The following is a 17,874-nucleotide window of genomic DNA, read 5'->3' as shown; positions in this document are numbered from 1 at the left end:
TTTCTGAATACGAAATACGAATGGCTTATCCAGTCTTTTATTCGCTAAACTAGATACCTACTTCGATACTCCACTTGTACTTGAATTTATGTACTTTAACTCGAATTCGAGTTGTCGGCGCACGACCACGCTGCTGAGCCCCCCGACTCCTGGTAAGTCTCGATAATGGCCACAACTGCACCATATGTTCCCCCAACCATAAGGAAAGTACCAGCAAGTAACATGAACCCGCACCAGGCAACCATCAGCTTCTACTTCAGTGTCCGCTCTGCTGTTTTCCAGTTGTCGTACAACCACATCCCGGCGTATGGGTGGAAATTCAAGAACGATCCCAGCAACGCCCCGATCAGTGCAATGAGGCCCGAGAAAACGGGGATCGCGCTCGCAACGATGTACGCGACCAGGGCCACGCCGAATGTTGAACTAAGCCAGGTGGTCCAGTGAATGACACTATTCGACGTGAGATGGTCGGAGCCGCGGAGGATGCGGACAAAGATGTGTTTACCGGGGAGCTGCATAGGCAAACCGCAGATATTAGTGGATGTAGGTGCCAAGGTGGGTTGGATACGTACGTGGACGAAAAGGACGCAAGAGACAATCAGCCCCGGTAGGGCGATTCCGTATGATACTTTCTTCACTATGTCTCCTGCTGATCCCAGAGCAGGCGACGCGACATAGGATCCACAGTAATAATATACAACAGTGCCGACGATAATATATACGATAGTAACGGCAGTCTGGCACACTGCAAGGGCTCGTGGGTATAGCAGTGGTTCACGCATCTCAGAAACAATGTTGAAAAAGATCGGCGTTCCAGTATAGGTAAAGACAAGACTCGACACTGCTGAGATTGCGTCGGTGAAGCCTGGAGAATTGACCAGTTTATAATCCGATGTCCATTCGCCGGCTTGGGGTGCTGCTGAAGGGCGGTCCTGGAGGCCAACTCCAACGGTGACGACAAATACTGGAAAATAGGCTGTTAGCAAAGGCAAATAGTAAAGGGCACATCGGTAAGTCTCACCTGCAGTAATGATGCAAATCGTGCCAATCCAAGCAAGGATACCGATTCTATCCAGGGTTCGGATACTGCCAATCCCGAATCCAGCAACCGCCGCAACAGCCACAAAGATCGCAGTGCAAACAGCGTGGCTAGACAGCGCATTGAGCGCAATAGAGATACTCAACATGGCGGATCCAGCGGAAAAAGTGAACTCTGAAATTGTTAGCAGTGTAAAATTCTGTCAACTAAAGTAGAACTCACGAAGGGCATAGGCACCACCAAAGAGCTCGTACCCTACTCGGCCGAAGAACATTCCTCCCACATCACCAATGCCATAAACCTCGGGATGGCGGATCTTGAAGACGCCAATCATATAACTTGACCAGGTTGTGATTGCAGCAATGGTGACTATCAGGATGTTTCCTGGCACAATACCCAGGGTCCCCAGGATGAGCGGCATGGAGAGGACACCGAGGCCTATCTGTGTTTTCATCATCAGGGCAATTGTACCAAGTAGCCCAAGCTAAACGGTCAGCGCATTTCTGTTGTCCAGGTGTTGGAGAGGCATATACATTGCGGTAATTGGGCCCACCCTCTGTGATGTTGCCAAAGACAGCATCGTTTGTAACGATATTCTCGACCTTGCCAATGGATGGGGGTCCAGTATCGATACCTTCAGGGTCTTCGCTGCGCTTGATGTCTTGGTTCATCGCTGTGAATGTATAGGATGTTAGAAAAGAAAGGGAAGCCTACCAACGCGTCGCGCGGTGAAACGCTGGACTATATATAATACATGACTACCACAAGTCAGTTCGCCTGTGGCCAGCGGGGCCCCGCTGACAGATAGGATAGATACCTATTATTATCGAAGAAATGCATTCCGGGGAAGTGGAGCTATCCCCAGTTATCAGGAGCGAGAGATATAACTGTGAGGGTTCATTGGTACGTGGGGGCTGGGGGAGTGACGCGTGGAGGCCAGACCCCGGATTATCTACAGGGGGGAAGGCATCTATAAAAGTCGAAGCAATTAGTTCCGGTATCACCAATGATAAGAGTACGTCAAGAACGTTCATAGGCCAAGATCACCGACCTATGATGTGATTGCCATATTACCGTGCTAGAAGGGCTTGTCATTCCCGGAACCACATGCACTTGGAAGATAAGAGAAGTATGGGGTAATCTCGACTTCTTGCCCAAATTTCTCCAACATGCAGCTGGGACTGATTATTCGGGGTTCCCCGGCAATTACGCATCGAAAGTCACGGTCATACTTCTAGGATAACTTCCTAACGTATCTTCCCATTACGGCATAGCGCCGGGACCTCCTGCCCTAATTTACGGTATATGCATGCGTTCGACCTAGGCATTCTGAGAAAGACGTCGCTATATAGAAGGTGAATTCCACATATAAAGCCAGCTGGCACGTACTTTATTTCCAATCTTTTCAGTTATTACATTCAAGACACTTCTCCCGCTCATCTCCACAATGACTCAACCTCAAGAACTCCGGGGCATTATGGTCGCCCTGATCACGCCCTTCACAGCCGACCAGTCAGCAGTTGACTATAAAGCTCTCGATCAGCACGTGAACCGCCTCATCGACGCAGGAGTCCACGGTCTCGTTCCCGGCGGAAGCACCGGCGAGTTCACGGCTCTTACCACGCAAGAGCGAAAAGACACGCTAGAACAAACCATCAAATCCGCTAACGGCCGCGTCCCTGTCATCGCTGGAATTGGAGACCTCTCTACAACAAAGACTCTTGACCTGGCGAAACACGCAGCGGCTGCTGGAGCGGCTGCCCTCATGGTTGTACCGCCTTTCTATGACGCCGTCAACCTTACAGAGTTGCGTGCCATGCTGAAGGAAATATATGATGTCTCGAAGCTCCCGCTTGCCTATTATAACATTCCATCCGCCTCGGGCGTTTCATTGACTCCGCCTGAGATTGCGTCGCTGAGTGACGTTGGGGTGAAATACCTGAAGGATACATCTGGAAATGGCCCCGCCCTGACTGAGCTGTTGTTCAGCAAGCAGATTAAGAGCGCAGTAACCAGTTTCAACGGCTGGGATACTCTAACATTCTACGGCCTCGCTGCTGGCGCCAAGGGTAGTATCTGGGGTGCTACTAATATAGTACCGGAACTGTCCATGCAACTGTGGGATGCTGTTGCTGTTCAGAAGGATCTAGAGAAAGGCCGTGAGATCTGGGAGAAGATATTCCCGATCTGCAAGATTTTGGAATCTGGGAACTACGGTGCTGGTGTGAAAACGGGGATGGAGCTGCGTGGGTGGAAGACTGGGGGGCTGAGGAAGCCGTTTGTTATGCATGAGGGGCAGTTGAAGAGCGACCTGGCAGTGGCGCTTAAGGGTGCTGGAATTAATGTTGTTGCATAAGTAGATCAAAAGTGTAACAACAATGCAATTACTCTCAAGATACCTAGTTTCGTGCTCCGCTCTTGGTCTTCTACGATCATGGATGTTGTAAGATTATGCTTCTTAGTAGATAATCAGGATAGCACAGTTGAAGGTCCAATCACTTGGATATGTAATCATATAACGAGTTTATCTGAATTCATTATCTTTACATAATAGACGCTTGGCTGCATCTTTCCATAGGAGGGGCAGTATCCCAGGCAGGTTGTTCCGGACTGTCTCCACCTCCTCCACACTCCACTTCCCACGTATCCAGAGATTAAACATTCATTCGAAGCACTGATGACTGTCACCTAGCGCTGAATGTATACGGAGTACATTGCTTTGAAGGTAGAGAGAAAGATATTCCGCGATACCCCATAACCCAGAAAGTTCAGCCCAAACAGCTAGTATATCGGCCCATCTACGGGAGAAAATATAAAATCGGTTGCGTATTCTGTTACACCTTCTCTTCTCAATCAAATAACACCCTTCAACCATCAAAATGGACATCACAATCATCGGATCAGGCGTTATCGGCCTTTTCTCCGCCCTTGTTCTCACTGATGCCGGCTACAAAGTGACCATCATCGCCCGCGATATGCCCGGCGACGAGAACCAGAACTGGGCGAGCCCTTGGTATGTCATCTCGAGCCGGAGATAGAATTTATGGCTGACACTGGACCAGGGCTGGAGCGGCCATCTACCTCCACCCCGACGCCGACGCAAGGGGCCAGTCCCTCCAAGCGGAGTCGTTCAGGTACTACTGGGCTCTTGCGCACACAGATCCCACCAGCGGGGTGCAGGTAAACAACTTATCTTACCTTTCACACTCTTGGTGAAAATAATGGTTAATCATGTCTCTGTCCAGGTCCGCAAAGCAACCGAATACTACGACGACCGCAACGACGACTCAACAATCTGGTACAAAAGTGTCGTGCCGGAATACCGCCGCCTCCCGAAAAGCTCTCTTTATCCAGGATGCAAGGTCGGCTTCACGTATCGCACTCTCGCCGTTAACCCGGGTGCGTTTCTACCCTGGATGCAGCAGAAGCTGGAGGCGCGCGGGGTGCGTTTCATCCGGAGGGAAATTACATCTATTGCCGATGCGAGGCGGATTGCGCCGTGTGATGTTGTTGTGCATGCCTCTGGGCTTGGTGCGTCGTACCTCGCGAATGACAAGGATGTTGTGGCAGTCCGGGGACAGACGATGTTCGTTGAGACGGAGTTTGATGAGATGGCTATGGTCCAGGGGTCGCATTATACGTATGTGATTCCGCGGATGTTTACCGGGGGTGCGATTGTGGGCGGGGTGAGCCAAGAGGGGAATTTGGATACTGCGGTGGATGAGAGGTTGAAGCCGGATATTGCGAGACGGGTGAGGAAGCTGGCGGGGGGGAGACTCGATGAGATTGACCCGAATGGGAAGTCGACGAGGGATATCGTGGCGTTCCGGCCGGGGAGGAAGGGGGGGCATCGACTTGAGGCTGAGGGGGATGTCGTGCACGCGTATGGGTTTGGGAGTCTGGGGTATGTCTACAGTTATGGGGCGGCGCTGGAGGTGCGAAGGCTGGTGGAAATGGAGTCAGGTATGCCCAGGAGTCGATTGTGATTGTGATTGTCAGTTGAGATTTGAGATTTGATACTCCGGTAATTATAGCCAATATCCGTTCATATATTGTCAGTCCTTGCATGGACCCCCAACATTGAATAGTACGGAGTAATCTTACACTCCCGGGACTTCTTTCAGGCGGGAAACCCGACACATCCATACCAAGCCGCCCCTTTCTGGTGGCTGGCTGCATGCACAGGGCGAGGGATGTGCGGCCGCAAATAAACATTTAGCCGCCTCCCTGTAAAGATAGCATCAACCAGCAAAATTGCGCGATCGACGCGTATCGCCGAGTTAACCGAGCCACTGCAGAAATGTCGGCCGACTCCGACCACACAGAATCCCCATAAAGCTTGGCCGGACCCGTTCCTGGCCCTGGGTTTATCTGTGCTGCGCGCTGGGCTGGGGATCGGTTTTGGCACGACAGGCATTATGGGCTTCATCCAATCAGTCCACCTCAAGGCCAATGGGACATCAAGTGGCGAGAAGCCCCCAGAGGAGCTTATTCCTGAGTATCTCGTCAAGTGGGATCAGGACGACCCGATGAACCCCCAGAACTGGTCCGACCGGTACAAGTGGTGGGTGACCTTCCAACTGGGCATGCTGGCTCTCGCGAGCAGTCTGGGCTCGAGTATCCAGACGCCAGCCGATGCCACTATCGCGAAATATGTGGGTGTCAGCCACGAGGTTTCGGTGCTGGAAGTTACCATGTATCTGTATGTTATGTATTTCGTTGCTTTTTTGCTCCTTACTAACTTGTTTAGGGTTGGGTTTATCTTTGGCCCTATTATCTGGGCTCCCATATCGGAGATCTGGGGCCGCCGAGTGAGTATTCTACCAGCAGTCTTTATCCAGATGCTTTTCGCCATTGGCACTTCCAGGAGTACCAACGCAGCTTCGGTGTTCATCACCCGGTTCTTCACCGGCTTCTTCGGGTCCGCCCCGATCAGCAATGTCACCGCTGCGCTGGGTGATATATGGAGTCGCGAAAGACGAGGGGTGGCCGTCAGTATGTACGCAGTAGCAGTGAACGGAGGCCCTTCTCTCGGTCCTCTTATCGGTGCAGCTGTAATTACGAATGAGAATCTCAACTGGCGGTGGACCTCCTACATCCTCGCCATCTGGGTCTTTGTTATCTTCGCCATGGCCTTCTTCTTCCTCCCTGAAGTGTATCCACTGCTTCTGCTGAAGCAAAAGGCGCAACAGCTTCGCAAAGAGACAGGCGACCAGCGCTACTATCACCCTCACGAGCACATGAAACTCGACATCCACTCAATCGTCACCAAGCAGCTCTCCCGTCCGTTGTTCATGCTCTTCACCGAACCGGTCGTCACCTGCATTGCCATATATGCCTCCTTCGTCTACGGCGTACTGTACCTCACCCTCGAAGTATTCCCTATTGTCTTCCAGGAAATTCGCGGCTGGCACCCCGTCGTCGCTGCCCTCCCCTTTCTAGCCCTGTTACTCGGTGTCATCTCCTCCGTCTGGTTCAACATCTGGAACCAGTATCGATATAACGAAATCGCACGCCACGCCAACGGCAGAGCAGTCCCAGAAGCCCGACTATTGCCCATGGCATTCGGCGCTGTATTCTTCGTCATCGCTGCCTTCTGGTTCGCATGGACAGCCAAGCCACCACACCACTGGATTCTGCCGTGTCTTGCAGCTTTACTCCTCGGAGTCGGGTTCAACTGTATTTTCCAACAGTGTCTCAACTATGTCATTGATATGTATGGTATTTATGCAGCGAGCGCGACTGCGGCGATCACCTTTCTCCGGAGTATCATGGCTGCTGGCCTTCCCCTTGCGGCGAGGCCTATGATCAGTGCTTTGGATGTTGGACCGGCAGTTTCTATCATCGGTGCTGTTGCAGCTGTTCTCTTGCCGATTCCGTTTCTGTTTATGAAGTATGGTCCGCGGTTGAGGAAGTTGTCTAAACTTACCCCTGATAGTCCGAATTAGATTACTAGATAAGGTGGCCGGGGTCATGCCCCTGGTCATGCCATAGTGTATAAAAACTTTGTTCCCCCCTTTAGTTTGTCTGGTCAACGTTAAGCTTTTACGCTCAGGTTCGGCTGTCAGGAACTGGGAAACCCCCCAGGAACGAAAGAATTTCATCTACAGACACTATTGACCAAGTAGTTCTTCAGCGGTATTCGGGCCTCCCACACCTGATATCAACAACTGTCACTAATATCAATCTCGGATTCCCACGAGGTCTCACAAAAGCAGGTAGGCTTGGAATACCCACCTCGACTGGGTACGTCATATAACATCTCCTTGTTGGATTTCAAGACGGACGAAAACGATCCTAGGACACTAGACCAACCTCAGCAGCACAAAGTATTATCGAGCAAAGAAAATTCCTCTACCTGGCTCTGATAACATCGGCAACATCACCAGAGGCTATACTCTGGTGCCAATACTCCATGGTTCGAGAGCATTCTCCGCTGGGCGAAAATATCAGTGGTAGGGGCGACCTACACAGCAGAAGAAAGTGCTTTCTCTGCAAGCAATGTATTTGTATGTTCCCTCCCCATTCTGCAACCCTCGCTCTCTCTCTCTACATGTCTTACAATATCCAGCTTCCTCCTTGAACAGCGGAAAGGACTTCAAAGAATTCATAGCCCTCGGTCACGGCTCTTGGGAGGCCACCATGCGTGGCTTTTTGATACACTTCGCATGCCATGCTCTTTTAAGCGAAACATTCGCTCCGCCAAAACGGCCCAGTGTAGAGAAGCTCAAAAGACTTTCCGACGCCACGAAATATTTGTATACACCTAGGGACCCGGAGTTGGAGACGCTTGCTGTGAGACAGGCACTCCTTAGCCCGCATACACGAGACGTTGTGCACGATACATGCAACCAAGCATTGTTTGGAAAACTGCCACCGGAGATCCAGCTCATGATTGCCCGATTTACTGGGTCTGTTTGGTACTTGACCATTCTTGCTGAAGTTCGTCCGCTGCTCGATGAGTTAACGCCTGCTCCTCTCTATCCTGAGCAACTGAGCTTGACAAAGTCCGTCTTTCTCAGCCGCATAGAGTACCAGGGACGCTCTTACCTGTCAGCGATACATTCTAAAGCGTCAGAGAACCAGGGAAAGAATGAGCAACAGTGCATCGACTTACCGAACCCGATTGACAAAATAGTCGTCTCCGTTGATCATGTTGGTGTACGAGGGGTGCAATTCTTGGGCCGGAACGCGTCCCCTGCTCCCGATGGATCGCCCTGGTATGAGACGATTGACGTGAGTGACAAGCAAAGTCGGCTCTTTATACACCATAATGTACATGGACGATGTCCGTTCGGTAGATATTGGCTAATTGGTTAACAGGGCATATTCGTACGGGCCATGAAAGTTAGGGGAGATAGACCGTCGTATGGAAGCTGTGTTTGGACTGCTCCTGACCCTCCAAACCTGATTATGCGGAATATGCGTGATTTTAGCAAGTTTTGCCGGTTGGAGTACCTCAAATTCACTCCCGATGTCAGGGGCCTTCTTGTCTGTTGTGATAACTCCGGCATCCAGGGAATCCACGCCTGCACAGAACTCTATCAACCTCCTCGCTGCGTAGTGGATTTCACTGAACGAGGTCTGGGGTCTAAATTAATCTTTTGGACCTACTTCCCCATCAACTCTGGAGAGACTATAGAGAATGCGTGGAACTATCAGCATCAAGGAGGCCAATGCATGTCGTCCTCTTTGACAGTGAGTTGCCGCGAACTCTGCCCTCCCGACTGGTTGTATACTGATTATTGCATAGTTTCGCACATCTCTCGGGAGGACTGTCCTTTTCGGACCTGAGCAGCCTGCTATATTAGCGGACACTCATCAATACCGCAGCCTCCGCCGCAAGGGTGACGGTTACATCTCGGGCATTGTCCACGACGGACTCGACCCCGACCTTGGCCCGTTCCCCATATGGACCTTTGGTGTTGTTTGTGATTCTAACCGCGCCGCCAAAGACCCAGAGCCGGAGCCGCCATTCCGCCGCTATACTATGCCAAGATTTGGTCGTCCAGGCATGCCTGGTTTCTGGTTCATTACCGAGGCCAAGCTCGATGGTGTTCGTCGTGTGCGGGTCTCGAGAGATTCAAAGAAGAGTCATAACCCGTGCATAGGCATGCTGCTTTACTATGAGGACGGACATATTGAATCAGTCGGCCGGGTCCACTGGAATCTGGAAATGGAGCGGGACATTCATACCCCGGTGGCTATTTCGACTGCCTTTGGCGCCGGTACGAAATACGTGAAGAGCATTGTGCCTTGCAGTCCGCGGAGTCGTGCACCAGAGCTCCTGATCCTGCCTGAGCGTGGAACAATTGTCTGGTGGTTTAGTTATCGCGGCGACGAGGTTGTTATCTACGATGATTAATTGGTGCAGAGTCAGTCACCACAGAGCTAGTTAATTTCGTATGGTGTTTTATTTTGTTTACATCGTTGTCGGATCTGGCGTACTGTTAGGGAGAGGCCGGCGTTCATGGTTTATGGTACTCTTCGTCCTTTTGCTTGGAACTTAACGCCACTAAGAATTGTTTCTTCTGTTGCCAAAATTTATATCGCGGGTGTAAAGCAAGAATAAACCAGGTAAGCACCATTACGAGGTATTTTCTCAGTACTTCTTAATGGCCGCGACCGCAGCCTGCTCAGTGGGTGGTCGTAGCTTCAGCAGCTTGTGGTCAATCAGGCAATCAATACTATAGTTTACTCACTGATTATCACTTTCAATGACCATTGGAATTAAGAATTAAACAAAAAAGATTGTCGAGTGACTTATTTTCCTCGGCTTTGTTGTGGAAGACCAGACCTCCTAGTATTTTGACAGCTACCTGGAGCTTCACGTCATCACACCTTATCAAGGCATTCCATTACACTCCCAACTGCCCTCTTCAACAGGCTTACGTTCTACTCCCAATACCCCAGGAGGAAGAATGCTAGCACGGGGGCAGTCAAAGAGACCAGCTCATCAGCGCCCGTGCGCAGCAACCCTGGGATCATGAGCAATGCATTTACAAGTACGGAGTATTCCAAGCCCTAACACTATGATGTTCATTAAATTCGGGTGCGGCATCTTCCGGCAGAAGTTATGAATCCAGTTCCCTCCTGCACAGGCGCTTGAAGTTTGAACCCTGGTACAGAAACATGAGTAATGAGTACACGAACCCAGGTGTTCAATTAGATGTTTCGAGCACCCTGATCGCACGCCACAATGGAGCCGAATTATCTAAGGTTTCAGATAAAAATGAATCTCGTGCCACGATGCGAGTCGTTGCGCCATACGTAGCCTTGAATGGGCAATGGGCAATTCATGGCTTGGTTGGTCTCTACACCGAATCGCACATCGCGGAAAGCGGTTGTGTCTGTGCGTCATAATCGGCGCGCGAAATCTGGATTGGAACGGAGCTTTTACGGCAGTCTTTGTTCTTCGGCCGTGCTTTGTTTCAGTTTCAGCCGGGGGACGTCACTAAACAGCTGCTTAACAGGGAAGCTGATTGTTGACGTTGGAGGTGGGATGAGAAGCAGGGAAAATCGACGGGATCGGCAGCACTAGAATTGTCTACGAATCTCGCCGAAGAGCGATCATGCCGTTACCTACAGAGTAGATGGCGATCGTCGTGAAGGGCTAGTTGGAATCACGGCTCCTTAACTGTGGTGCCTTGTGGCGGCGACCGCATTGGCTGCCATTGAATGGCGCAAGAGGTTCATGACGACGGCCTGTGTAATGATATGCAGCGTCCGACCGGCCTGATGTCATTGCGTGGATGGGGATCCTATGGACTTGGGAGAATTAATAGAAACCGCGAGCTGTTGTGGGGAATTGCGTCGTGCAGTTGGCAGATGAAGACAGCAGTGACAGCCTTGAAATCAGCGTGACGTCATCCCATCGCGGCCAATCAGCCCTATATAACTCCCCTCAACACCAGCAACTGTCTGGATCTCATCAATTCAAATCTATACCTCAAAGACGAAACAATGTCTGGATACAACGCATCTTCGAACACCGGCCCGCACGCCTCCAACCTTGCGAACAAGATCGACCCGCGCGTCGACTCCTCGCAGTTAGGAGGTTCTAGCACTACTCGCTCCGGTAACCAGTACGGCTCTGGAACCGGCGGCTCGGGCTACGGCGATACCTCTCAGTACGGCTCCGGATCTGGCGGTGGCACTGGCACCTCCGGCTACGGCAATGAGTACGGATCATCCACCACCGGCGGCAGCGGATACGGATCTGGATCCCAAGGCCTCGGCGGCGCAGGCGGCGACACTTCCACCAGGACCTTTGAGGACGCTCACTTTGGTGACAGCAAGGGCACTGGCTCTGGCACCGGGGCCGGCGGTGTCACCTCTGGCTATGGTTCCAACACTGGCGGCTACAACACCGGCGAATACGGCTCATCCAACACCGGCTACGGGGCCGGCTCGGGCAGCACCAACGCTGGGCCCCACAGCTCCAACGTTGGAAACAAGCTCGACCCTCGTGTAGACAGTGATCTCGACAACCGCGGCAAGTACGGTGGAGCCGGCACCACGGGCGGCGGTGCTGGATATGGCTCTGGCACCACGGGTGCCAGCAGCGGCGCTGGATACGGCTCTGGAGGTCAGTACGGCTCTGGCACTGGTACTACTGGTACCAGCGGTGCTGGCTATGGTTCAGGAGATAAATATGGATCCGGCACTGGAACTGCCACCAGTGGTTCTGGATATGGATCTGCCGGTCAATATGGATCACGCACAGGTACTACTGGTACTACCGGCACCAGCGGTGCTGGCTATGGATCCGGCACTGGCACTGGCACCAGCGGTTCTGGATATGGATCTGCCGGTCAATATGGATCAGGCACAGGTACTACCGGTACTACCGGCACCAGCGGTGCTGGATATGGATCCGGCACTGGCACTGGCACCAGCGGTTCTGGATATGGATCTGCCGGTCAATATGGATCAGGCACAGGTACTACTGGAACCACCGGGGCCGCCGGCGGTGCTGGCTATGGATCTGGCACTGGTACTCATGCTGGACATGGTGCCGAGAGCGGCTACGGATCTGGAGCTCGCCACGGTGCTGAGTCTGGTCAGTACGGCTCTGGAGGACAATACGGATCTGGCACTGGCACTGGCACTGGTACCGAGTCTGGTCAGTATGGATCTGGAGGCCAGTATGGCTCCGGAGATAAATACGGCTCTGGCACTGGCGCCGGCTCCCACGGCACCCAGGGTACCCAAGGTGCCCAGGGCGCTGCATCTCACGCCGAGAAGGCTCACAGCTCTAGCCTCCTGAACAAGCTTGACCCCCGCGTTGACAGCGCCACTGGTGCCTTCAAGCATGGCCACGGTGGCCATGGCGCCAGCGAAACCGCCAGCAAGGCTGGTGACTACAGTAGCCAGGCCGGCGAATACGGCGGCAAGGCTGGAGATTACAGCAGCAAGGCGGGCGAGTACACCAAAGGCGTCTAATAAGGTTATACGCGCCCAAACCAACGACCCAAACCCAGTCCATTCGAAAAGAAACTTTTATCTAACAGTTCTTGGTTTGATCCGAGAGGGTGAACAGCAGGTGCGCTCTGGGAACTTCCGTGGTTATTAATTGGGATGGCCTATGCTTGCGATGTATTGTTATGATATGAGCGATGTGTTACGATTGATATCAGTGCGAGGATTCCTTTGGATCTGTATAATAGTCTGTTTAATGGATCATTAATCCCTTACTTTTTCCATAATAGCTTTCAACCAGTATGCTCTATGCCTTTCAGCCATTTTATTAGGTGAAAATGGACTTGAAGGGCGCTTTGACAGGGTAAGCACTCCATTTACAGATAATGTGTTAAGATATCAATAGTAAATTAAATACCAGCCTGGTTTGATGATGTAGACCGGCTTATCCGCTTGCCATATCGCTGACCCGTAAAATACCAGTTGATTCCGAGCTTTCCATCTTGGCAGAGGCAATTTAGAATACCAGTTATGATAATTCTTATTTTATGCATCCGTCCTGTGTATATGCCAAATTTCCAAGTTGCTGGGGTCGTTTTCGGAATAATGTGCGGATATATATATATACGATGGCCTAACCCCTAGTTATTGTAAGTGCGAAGTTGGGTAAGTTATAATGAAGAGGCAGCATGAACTCTATCCCACGTTGTTATCTTTCTTGAGAAGATTGTTATCAATCGGTATCTGCAACTAGGCTGTCATCGTCTCATCACTGTTGTTGTTGTAGTGCCCGTTACACCTTCGCTGCTTCCATAACAGCACCAGGTTCCGCGTCTTTGCACCAACCGCCATTCTCTAACTTATTAGTATCGTGTTCATAGACTTGAGCTTATTTTGGGCCTCGTGGTTCTGGACCTTTTCTTTTGCTATTCCATGGCCATAGGTGCCTCGATTAAGATGCTAACGGTCATTTATCAAAACACGCTATATGTCTTGGCCATCCCAACTGGGACTAGTCGCAGCCACGGTCGCCGAGAGCCGCCGAGGCTTGCAGATAGACCAGAGAGCTTTAGGCAGCCCCGTGTTATCACAACAAGTTATTATCTGCCTGAAGTCGTGACGACTGCAACGATGCTGCCATCCTCATCGGTCGCATAAAGTTCGGAGAGTTGAAAGCCACAACTTGTACAACAGGATGATGACCGCAACTCGCACATTCTCCGACGAGTCATGTAGCGAATGCTGACGGATCGACCCTGGATCGGCCAAGTCTCTCGTCCTGAATGCCACCTACCCCTCCCGGTTCAAAACATGGACGATGGACGCCTCTCCCAGCCTCGCCGTCCCATCCATCAACTTCCGCCATTATGAAACAGACTGGATACGTCGTCGAGTGTGGACATATTGGACGCCCGATGACTTGGAATAAGGCTGTAAGAGGCGCACTTATAACCAGGGAAACACAGCCGCTGACGTCGACCGTCGTTTCTCACCCGCAGGCAAGAAAAGATCTGCTTGCTAGTGCGAGTCGGTTCGCATACGGACTGCTCGGGCATCTGGGGTCTTTGCGTTGAAACGAGCCCATTTCACTGTCGCTACGAGGGGCTATAGTTGGATGGAACGGGGATGCCGCAGGGTTCCGGGCAGGGAGGACGGCAGCGCACCGTCTTACCCCAACGAGGCTGATTGAGACCACCTGGGCGGGCGCAGTTGAAATATGGATCTTGCTGTTGCATCCAATCTTCTGTTTCTTACGGCATGATGGTGTGACGCCACCCCGCGGGGGCCGAATGAGGAGTTAAGCCTTTCCAAGGATTCTTGACCACTCTTAGCTGTTCTTGGGATCCTTAGCTGCTATCCATGTGGAGATGGTCTGGGGTAGACATTCAGATGACTGGCCCATGTGGGAACTGTTTGGCGTTGATAGGGTGAATCTGGGGATTTCAAACTTCATCATCTTCCCTGGCTCGCCGCCGTTCCTCTGCTGGGCGTCATTGCTCGTTTCCAACACAGGCAGTGATGATCACTCCGCAACGAGCCATGTTGTAACGCCCTGCTGTCATTCGCGTGCAGTACCATGGAGTCGCGTCCATAAGCAACAGAATGCCGGACTGCAGATGCTGGGGGTGGGGAAACAGATAAAAGCCGCCTCGCCCATGGTCTGACGCCCCTGACCGTTGTGCCTCTCCACCCCGAGAACTCCTTCATCGTGTGCTCATACCAAGATGGATGGCATTACGCAGTCTTCTGATAGCAGCAAAGAGGCTAGACAGCCTAGCGTTGCTCACAGCGAGGAGCCAAATGACCATCGTCTCTTCGATATTGAAGCCCGAGATCGCAACAACCTGAATGCGATCTTTGAGAACCCGCTCCGGGGTGTCTCACGCGATGAGCTGTTCAAAAAGGTCGATGAGTTCTGCAAGAAATATGATTTAGAGGAGCACAATGACCTCTTTCGCAGAGGCGCCCTCATCTCTCAAGATCCATCGCGGGTGGAAACAATGCCCGATTTGAGCGAGGATGACCGCGACGCCTTGCGACGCGAAACAACCCACAAATGGTCACAGCCCTGGATGCTTTATTTCATGGCGAGTAAGTCGACCTAATCCCTTGTTGGGTAGGATACTAATTGAGCTTCAGCCATGTGTTCTATGGCCGCTGCTGTGCAGGGAATGGATGAGACTGCCAACAACGGGGCTGTTGTTATTTACCCCAAGGTTCGTGCATTTGTTCTGTTGGCTCATTTATCCGCTCCTAGCCCTAACAGGTCACTAACGGCCATAGCTCCTTGGTATAGAATCCGATCGCTTCTCTCCCCAGATGCAAGATAATATCACCGGCCTCGTCGTCGGTGCTCCGTATCTGGCCTGCGCGATCCTGGGTTGCTGGCTCACCGAACCCCTAAACAGACTTTTTGCCCGACGCGGCACCATTTTCATATCATGTGTTATTGCTGCCGTGGCTTCAATCTGGGAAGGTGTGGCCAACTCTTGGGTCAATCTCTTCCTCGCCCGCTTTGTTCTCGGTCTCGGCATCGGCTCCAAGTCCTCGACTGTTCCTGTCTACGCCGCTGAATGCGCGCCGGCTCCCATTCGTGGCGCCCTGGTCATGCAGTGGCAGATGTGGACGGCATTCGGTATTATGTTAGGTATGTATTGTAGCATATAGCTAAAGATGGGATGCTAACCTGTGTAGGTAATATCATGGGTGTTGCATTCATGGGCGTGGAAGAAGACCTAAGCTGGCGCCTCATGCTTGGCAGTACGGTTGTCCTCCCTATCATTGTATGCGCCCAAGTTTACTTCTGCCCGGAGTCTCCTCGCTGGCTCATCGAACACGACAAAATACCCGGCGCGTTCAAGTCCTTCCGGCGTTTGCGCAACACAGACCTGCAGGCCGCACGGGATCTCTACTATGCCTATGTTGGGGTTGAGCTTGAGCGGAAGGTCAACAAGGGCAAGAACTTTTTTACAATGTTCGCAGAACTCTTCACTGTCCCCCGCAACCGTCGTGCAACTCTCGCTAGCTGGATCGTCATGTTTCTTCAACAATTCTGTGGAGTGAATGTGATCGCCTACTACTCAACCACGATCTTTGCGGAATCCGGATATAGTATCCAGGAGGCACTTCTCGCGTCGATGGGAACCGGTATTCTGAACTGGGTATTCGCAATCCCAGCCTTCCTGACTATTGACACGTGGGGACGACGCAATCTCCTCCTATTCACGTTCCCCTGGCTTGCTATATGTCTCTTATGGGCTGGATTCTCCTTTTGGATTGAACCAGACAACCCGACAAGTAAAGCGCGGGTCGCAATGGTCACCACAGGCATGTACCTCTTTGAAGTCTTCTACTCGCCCGGAGAGGGCCCGGTGCCGTTCACATACTCTGCCGAGGCATTCCCACTACATGTACGAGAGGTCGGCATGTCATGGGCTACCGCGACTACGTGGTGCTTCAATTTCATTCTCTCGTTTACCTGGCCGATGCTGTTGCGGGCATTCAAGCCGCAGGGGGCCTTTGGTTGGTATGCAGCGTGGTGTGTGATTGGTTGGTTCTTAGTACTGTTATTCGTGCCGGAAACAAAAGGTAGCCCAGCCCTCTTGCATATTCTCTCGGTGGAGCCATAAATGCTAATATTAACAATAATAGAACTCACACTCGAGGAACTTGATCGCGTCTTCTCGGTCTCTACGCGCCACCATGCGACTTACCAGATAAGGAACGCGATCTGGCACTTCCGGACCTGGATCCTGCGTCAGAAGCTCGAGCCGCTACCGAAGCTGTACGAGCTGGACGAAGTGAACCCCGAGAGAAGGGAGTCAACGGAGCCGGCGGGGTCACCGGCGGGATCTGTTGAACATGCGCAACAGACGACCGAGAAGAGGGCGAATGGATCATGGCCGGCGGAGTAGGATGCTGTCGTTCTAGGCAGTTCAGACGCTGTTGTAATGTAAGAGGTTTACGTGATTTGGGTGAGGGCAGAGGAACTTGAATATGTATTGCCGTGGTTGTTAATACTTGCTTTCTATGTATTATTGAGAATGCTATATACTGGATACGATTGTTTAAAACATCTTTACTATGTCAATGAATACAAGTTTTAGCCAGCAGACTGCGTTTCGTGCGCATAAATAATGCAAAGATGGATGGCATAACGGCCGGGGGGAAAATGTGGGGCGACCTGGGGATGTTTAGGCAAAATAAGCTATGGAGTGACTACGTATAATTGAACAACTAATGGCCTCGTTCAAATTACTCGGTGAGAAAATGACGGTTACCAATTGCACTGGTAAATCGACACCCATCCCCTGAATTTCACCAGGCTGAAGAAATCATGAATGTGGTCTGATATGCCCACTGTTGGGGAAAGAGCGAGGGGGTCAGGATATTCTACCTGTTTTCTAGAACTCTTTGTCAACCAACAAACCAACCATCCGTGACCAAGCAAGCATCTGTTAGCGAAGGGCTTCAATATCAATATTTTATGAAGAACTATCCAGAATTCTTTCCCTTTACCTCTCCTCTTCACTACCGAGGTAGTATAACCACAGCACAAGCATACCGGCGCTTCCAACTTACCAAACCAACGGCCAAGAAGGACAAGCTACCGGTAAAGCTGACACGGCAAAACATCGGCAGTTAAACGGCCAGCAAGACAGGTAATATCGGAGGCCCCACGCCCACGCCGGTCAATCATTCCCTTGTTCGGGGATGCAATGAAGATAATCATGCACCGACAGGGGTTTCCCCACATCTTGACGCCGGAGTTTACTCTGCATTCTGCAGGTGGACATGGATTTGACATGCGAGTCAGAGAGGAGTCAGGACGGACAGTTACATTAAGAGACCTTGCACGTCATGGGTATGACACTGCTCCGCTCCGCTTTTGGTCTGTGGACACTGGGATAGAC

General features: G+C 51.6%; 7 protein-coding genes across 7 annotated transcripts; 6 read left to right on the top strand and 1 right to left on the bottom strand.

Moving 5' to 3' along the window:
* Positions 1-251: 251 nt before the first annotated feature.
* Positions 252-1,710, bottom strand: APUU_10131S (uncharacterized protein; the record flags this gene model as incomplete). The annotated part of the gene is made up of 5 exons (XM_041696879.1): positions 252-512; positions 573-964; positions 1,022-1,213; positions 1,262-1,523; positions 1,573-1,710. The coding sequence occupies 5 exons, from the start codon at positions 1,708-1,710 to the stop codon at positions 252-254; spliced, it is 1,245 nt and encodes a 414-aa protein (XP_041549497.1).
* A 776-nt stretch (positions 1,711-2,486) lies between these two features.
* On the top strand, positions 2,487-3,395 carry APUU_10130A (dihydrodipicolinate synthase family protein; the record flags this gene model as incomplete). The annotated part of the gene is made up of 1 exon (XM_041696768.1): positions 2,487-3,395. One exon carries the CDS (start codon positions 2,487-2,489, stop codon positions 3,393-3,395), a length of 909 nt encoding a protein of 302 aa, XP_041549496.1.
* Positions 3,396-3,918: 523 nt separating this feature from the next.
* On the top strand, positions 3,919-5,025 carry APUU_10129A (FAD-dependent oxidoreductase; the record flags this gene model as incomplete). Its single annotated transcript, XM_041696656.1, has 3 exons — positions 3,919-4,052; positions 4,102-4,219; positions 4,285-5,025. The coding sequence occupies 3 exons, from the start codon at positions 3,919-3,921 to the stop codon at positions 5,023-5,025; spliced, it is 993 nt and encodes a 330-aa protein (XP_041549495.1).
* A 432-nt stretch (positions 5,026-5,457) lies between these two features.
* APUU_10128A (MFS transporter) lies at positions 5,458-6,987 on the top strand (the record flags this gene model as incomplete). The annotated part of the gene is made up of 2 exons (XM_041696545.1): positions 5,458-5,741; positions 5,790-6,987. The coding sequence occupies 2 exons, from the start codon at positions 5,458-5,460 to the stop codon at positions 6,985-6,987; spliced, it is 1,482 nt and encodes a 493-aa protein (XP_041549494.1).
* A 553-nt stretch (positions 6,988-7,540) lies between these two features.
* APUU_10127A (uncharacterized protein) lies at positions 7,541-9,404 on the top strand (the record flags this gene model as incomplete). The annotated part of the gene is made up of 4 exons (XM_041696434.1): positions 7,541-7,548; positions 7,627-8,275; positions 8,363-8,737; positions 8,793-9,404. 4 exons carry the CDS (start codon positions 7,541-7,543, stop codon positions 9,402-9,404), a joined length of 1,644 nt encoding a protein of 547 aa, XP_041549493.1.
* Positions 9,405-11,002: 1,598 nt separating this feature from the next.
* Positions 11,003-12,484, top strand: APUU_10126A (uncharacterized protein; the record flags this gene model as incomplete). The annotated part of the gene is made up of 2 exons (XM_041696323.1): positions 11,003-11,873; positions 11,982-12,484. The coding sequence occupies 2 exons, from the start codon at positions 11,003-11,005 to the stop codon at positions 12,482-12,484; spliced, it is 1,374 nt and encodes a 457-aa protein (XP_041549492.1).
* Positions 12,485-14,685: 2,201 nt separating this feature from the next.
* Positions 14,686-16,875, top strand: APUU_10125A (sugar porter family MFS transporter; the record flags this gene model as incomplete). Its single annotated transcript, XM_041696212.1, has 5 exons — positions 14,686-15,052; positions 15,101-15,177; positions 15,245-15,608; positions 15,656-16,549; positions 16,613-16,875. 5 exons carry the CDS (start codon positions 14,686-14,688, stop codon positions 16,873-16,875), a joined length of 1,965 nt encoding a protein of 654 aa, XP_041549491.1.
* Positions 16,876-17,874: the final 999 nt, after the last annotated feature.

This window comes from Aspergillus puulaauensis, chromosome 1 (genome assembly GCF_016861865.1).
Source record: "Aspergillus puulaauensis MK2 DNA, chromosome 1, nearly complete sequence".
In the NCBI taxonomy this organism is placed as follows: Eukaryota; Fungi; Ascomycota; class Eurotiomycetes; order Eurotiales; family Aspergillaceae; genus Aspergillus; species Aspergillus puulaauensis.
This window is presented reverse-complemented; position numbering and strand designations above follow the sequence as displayed.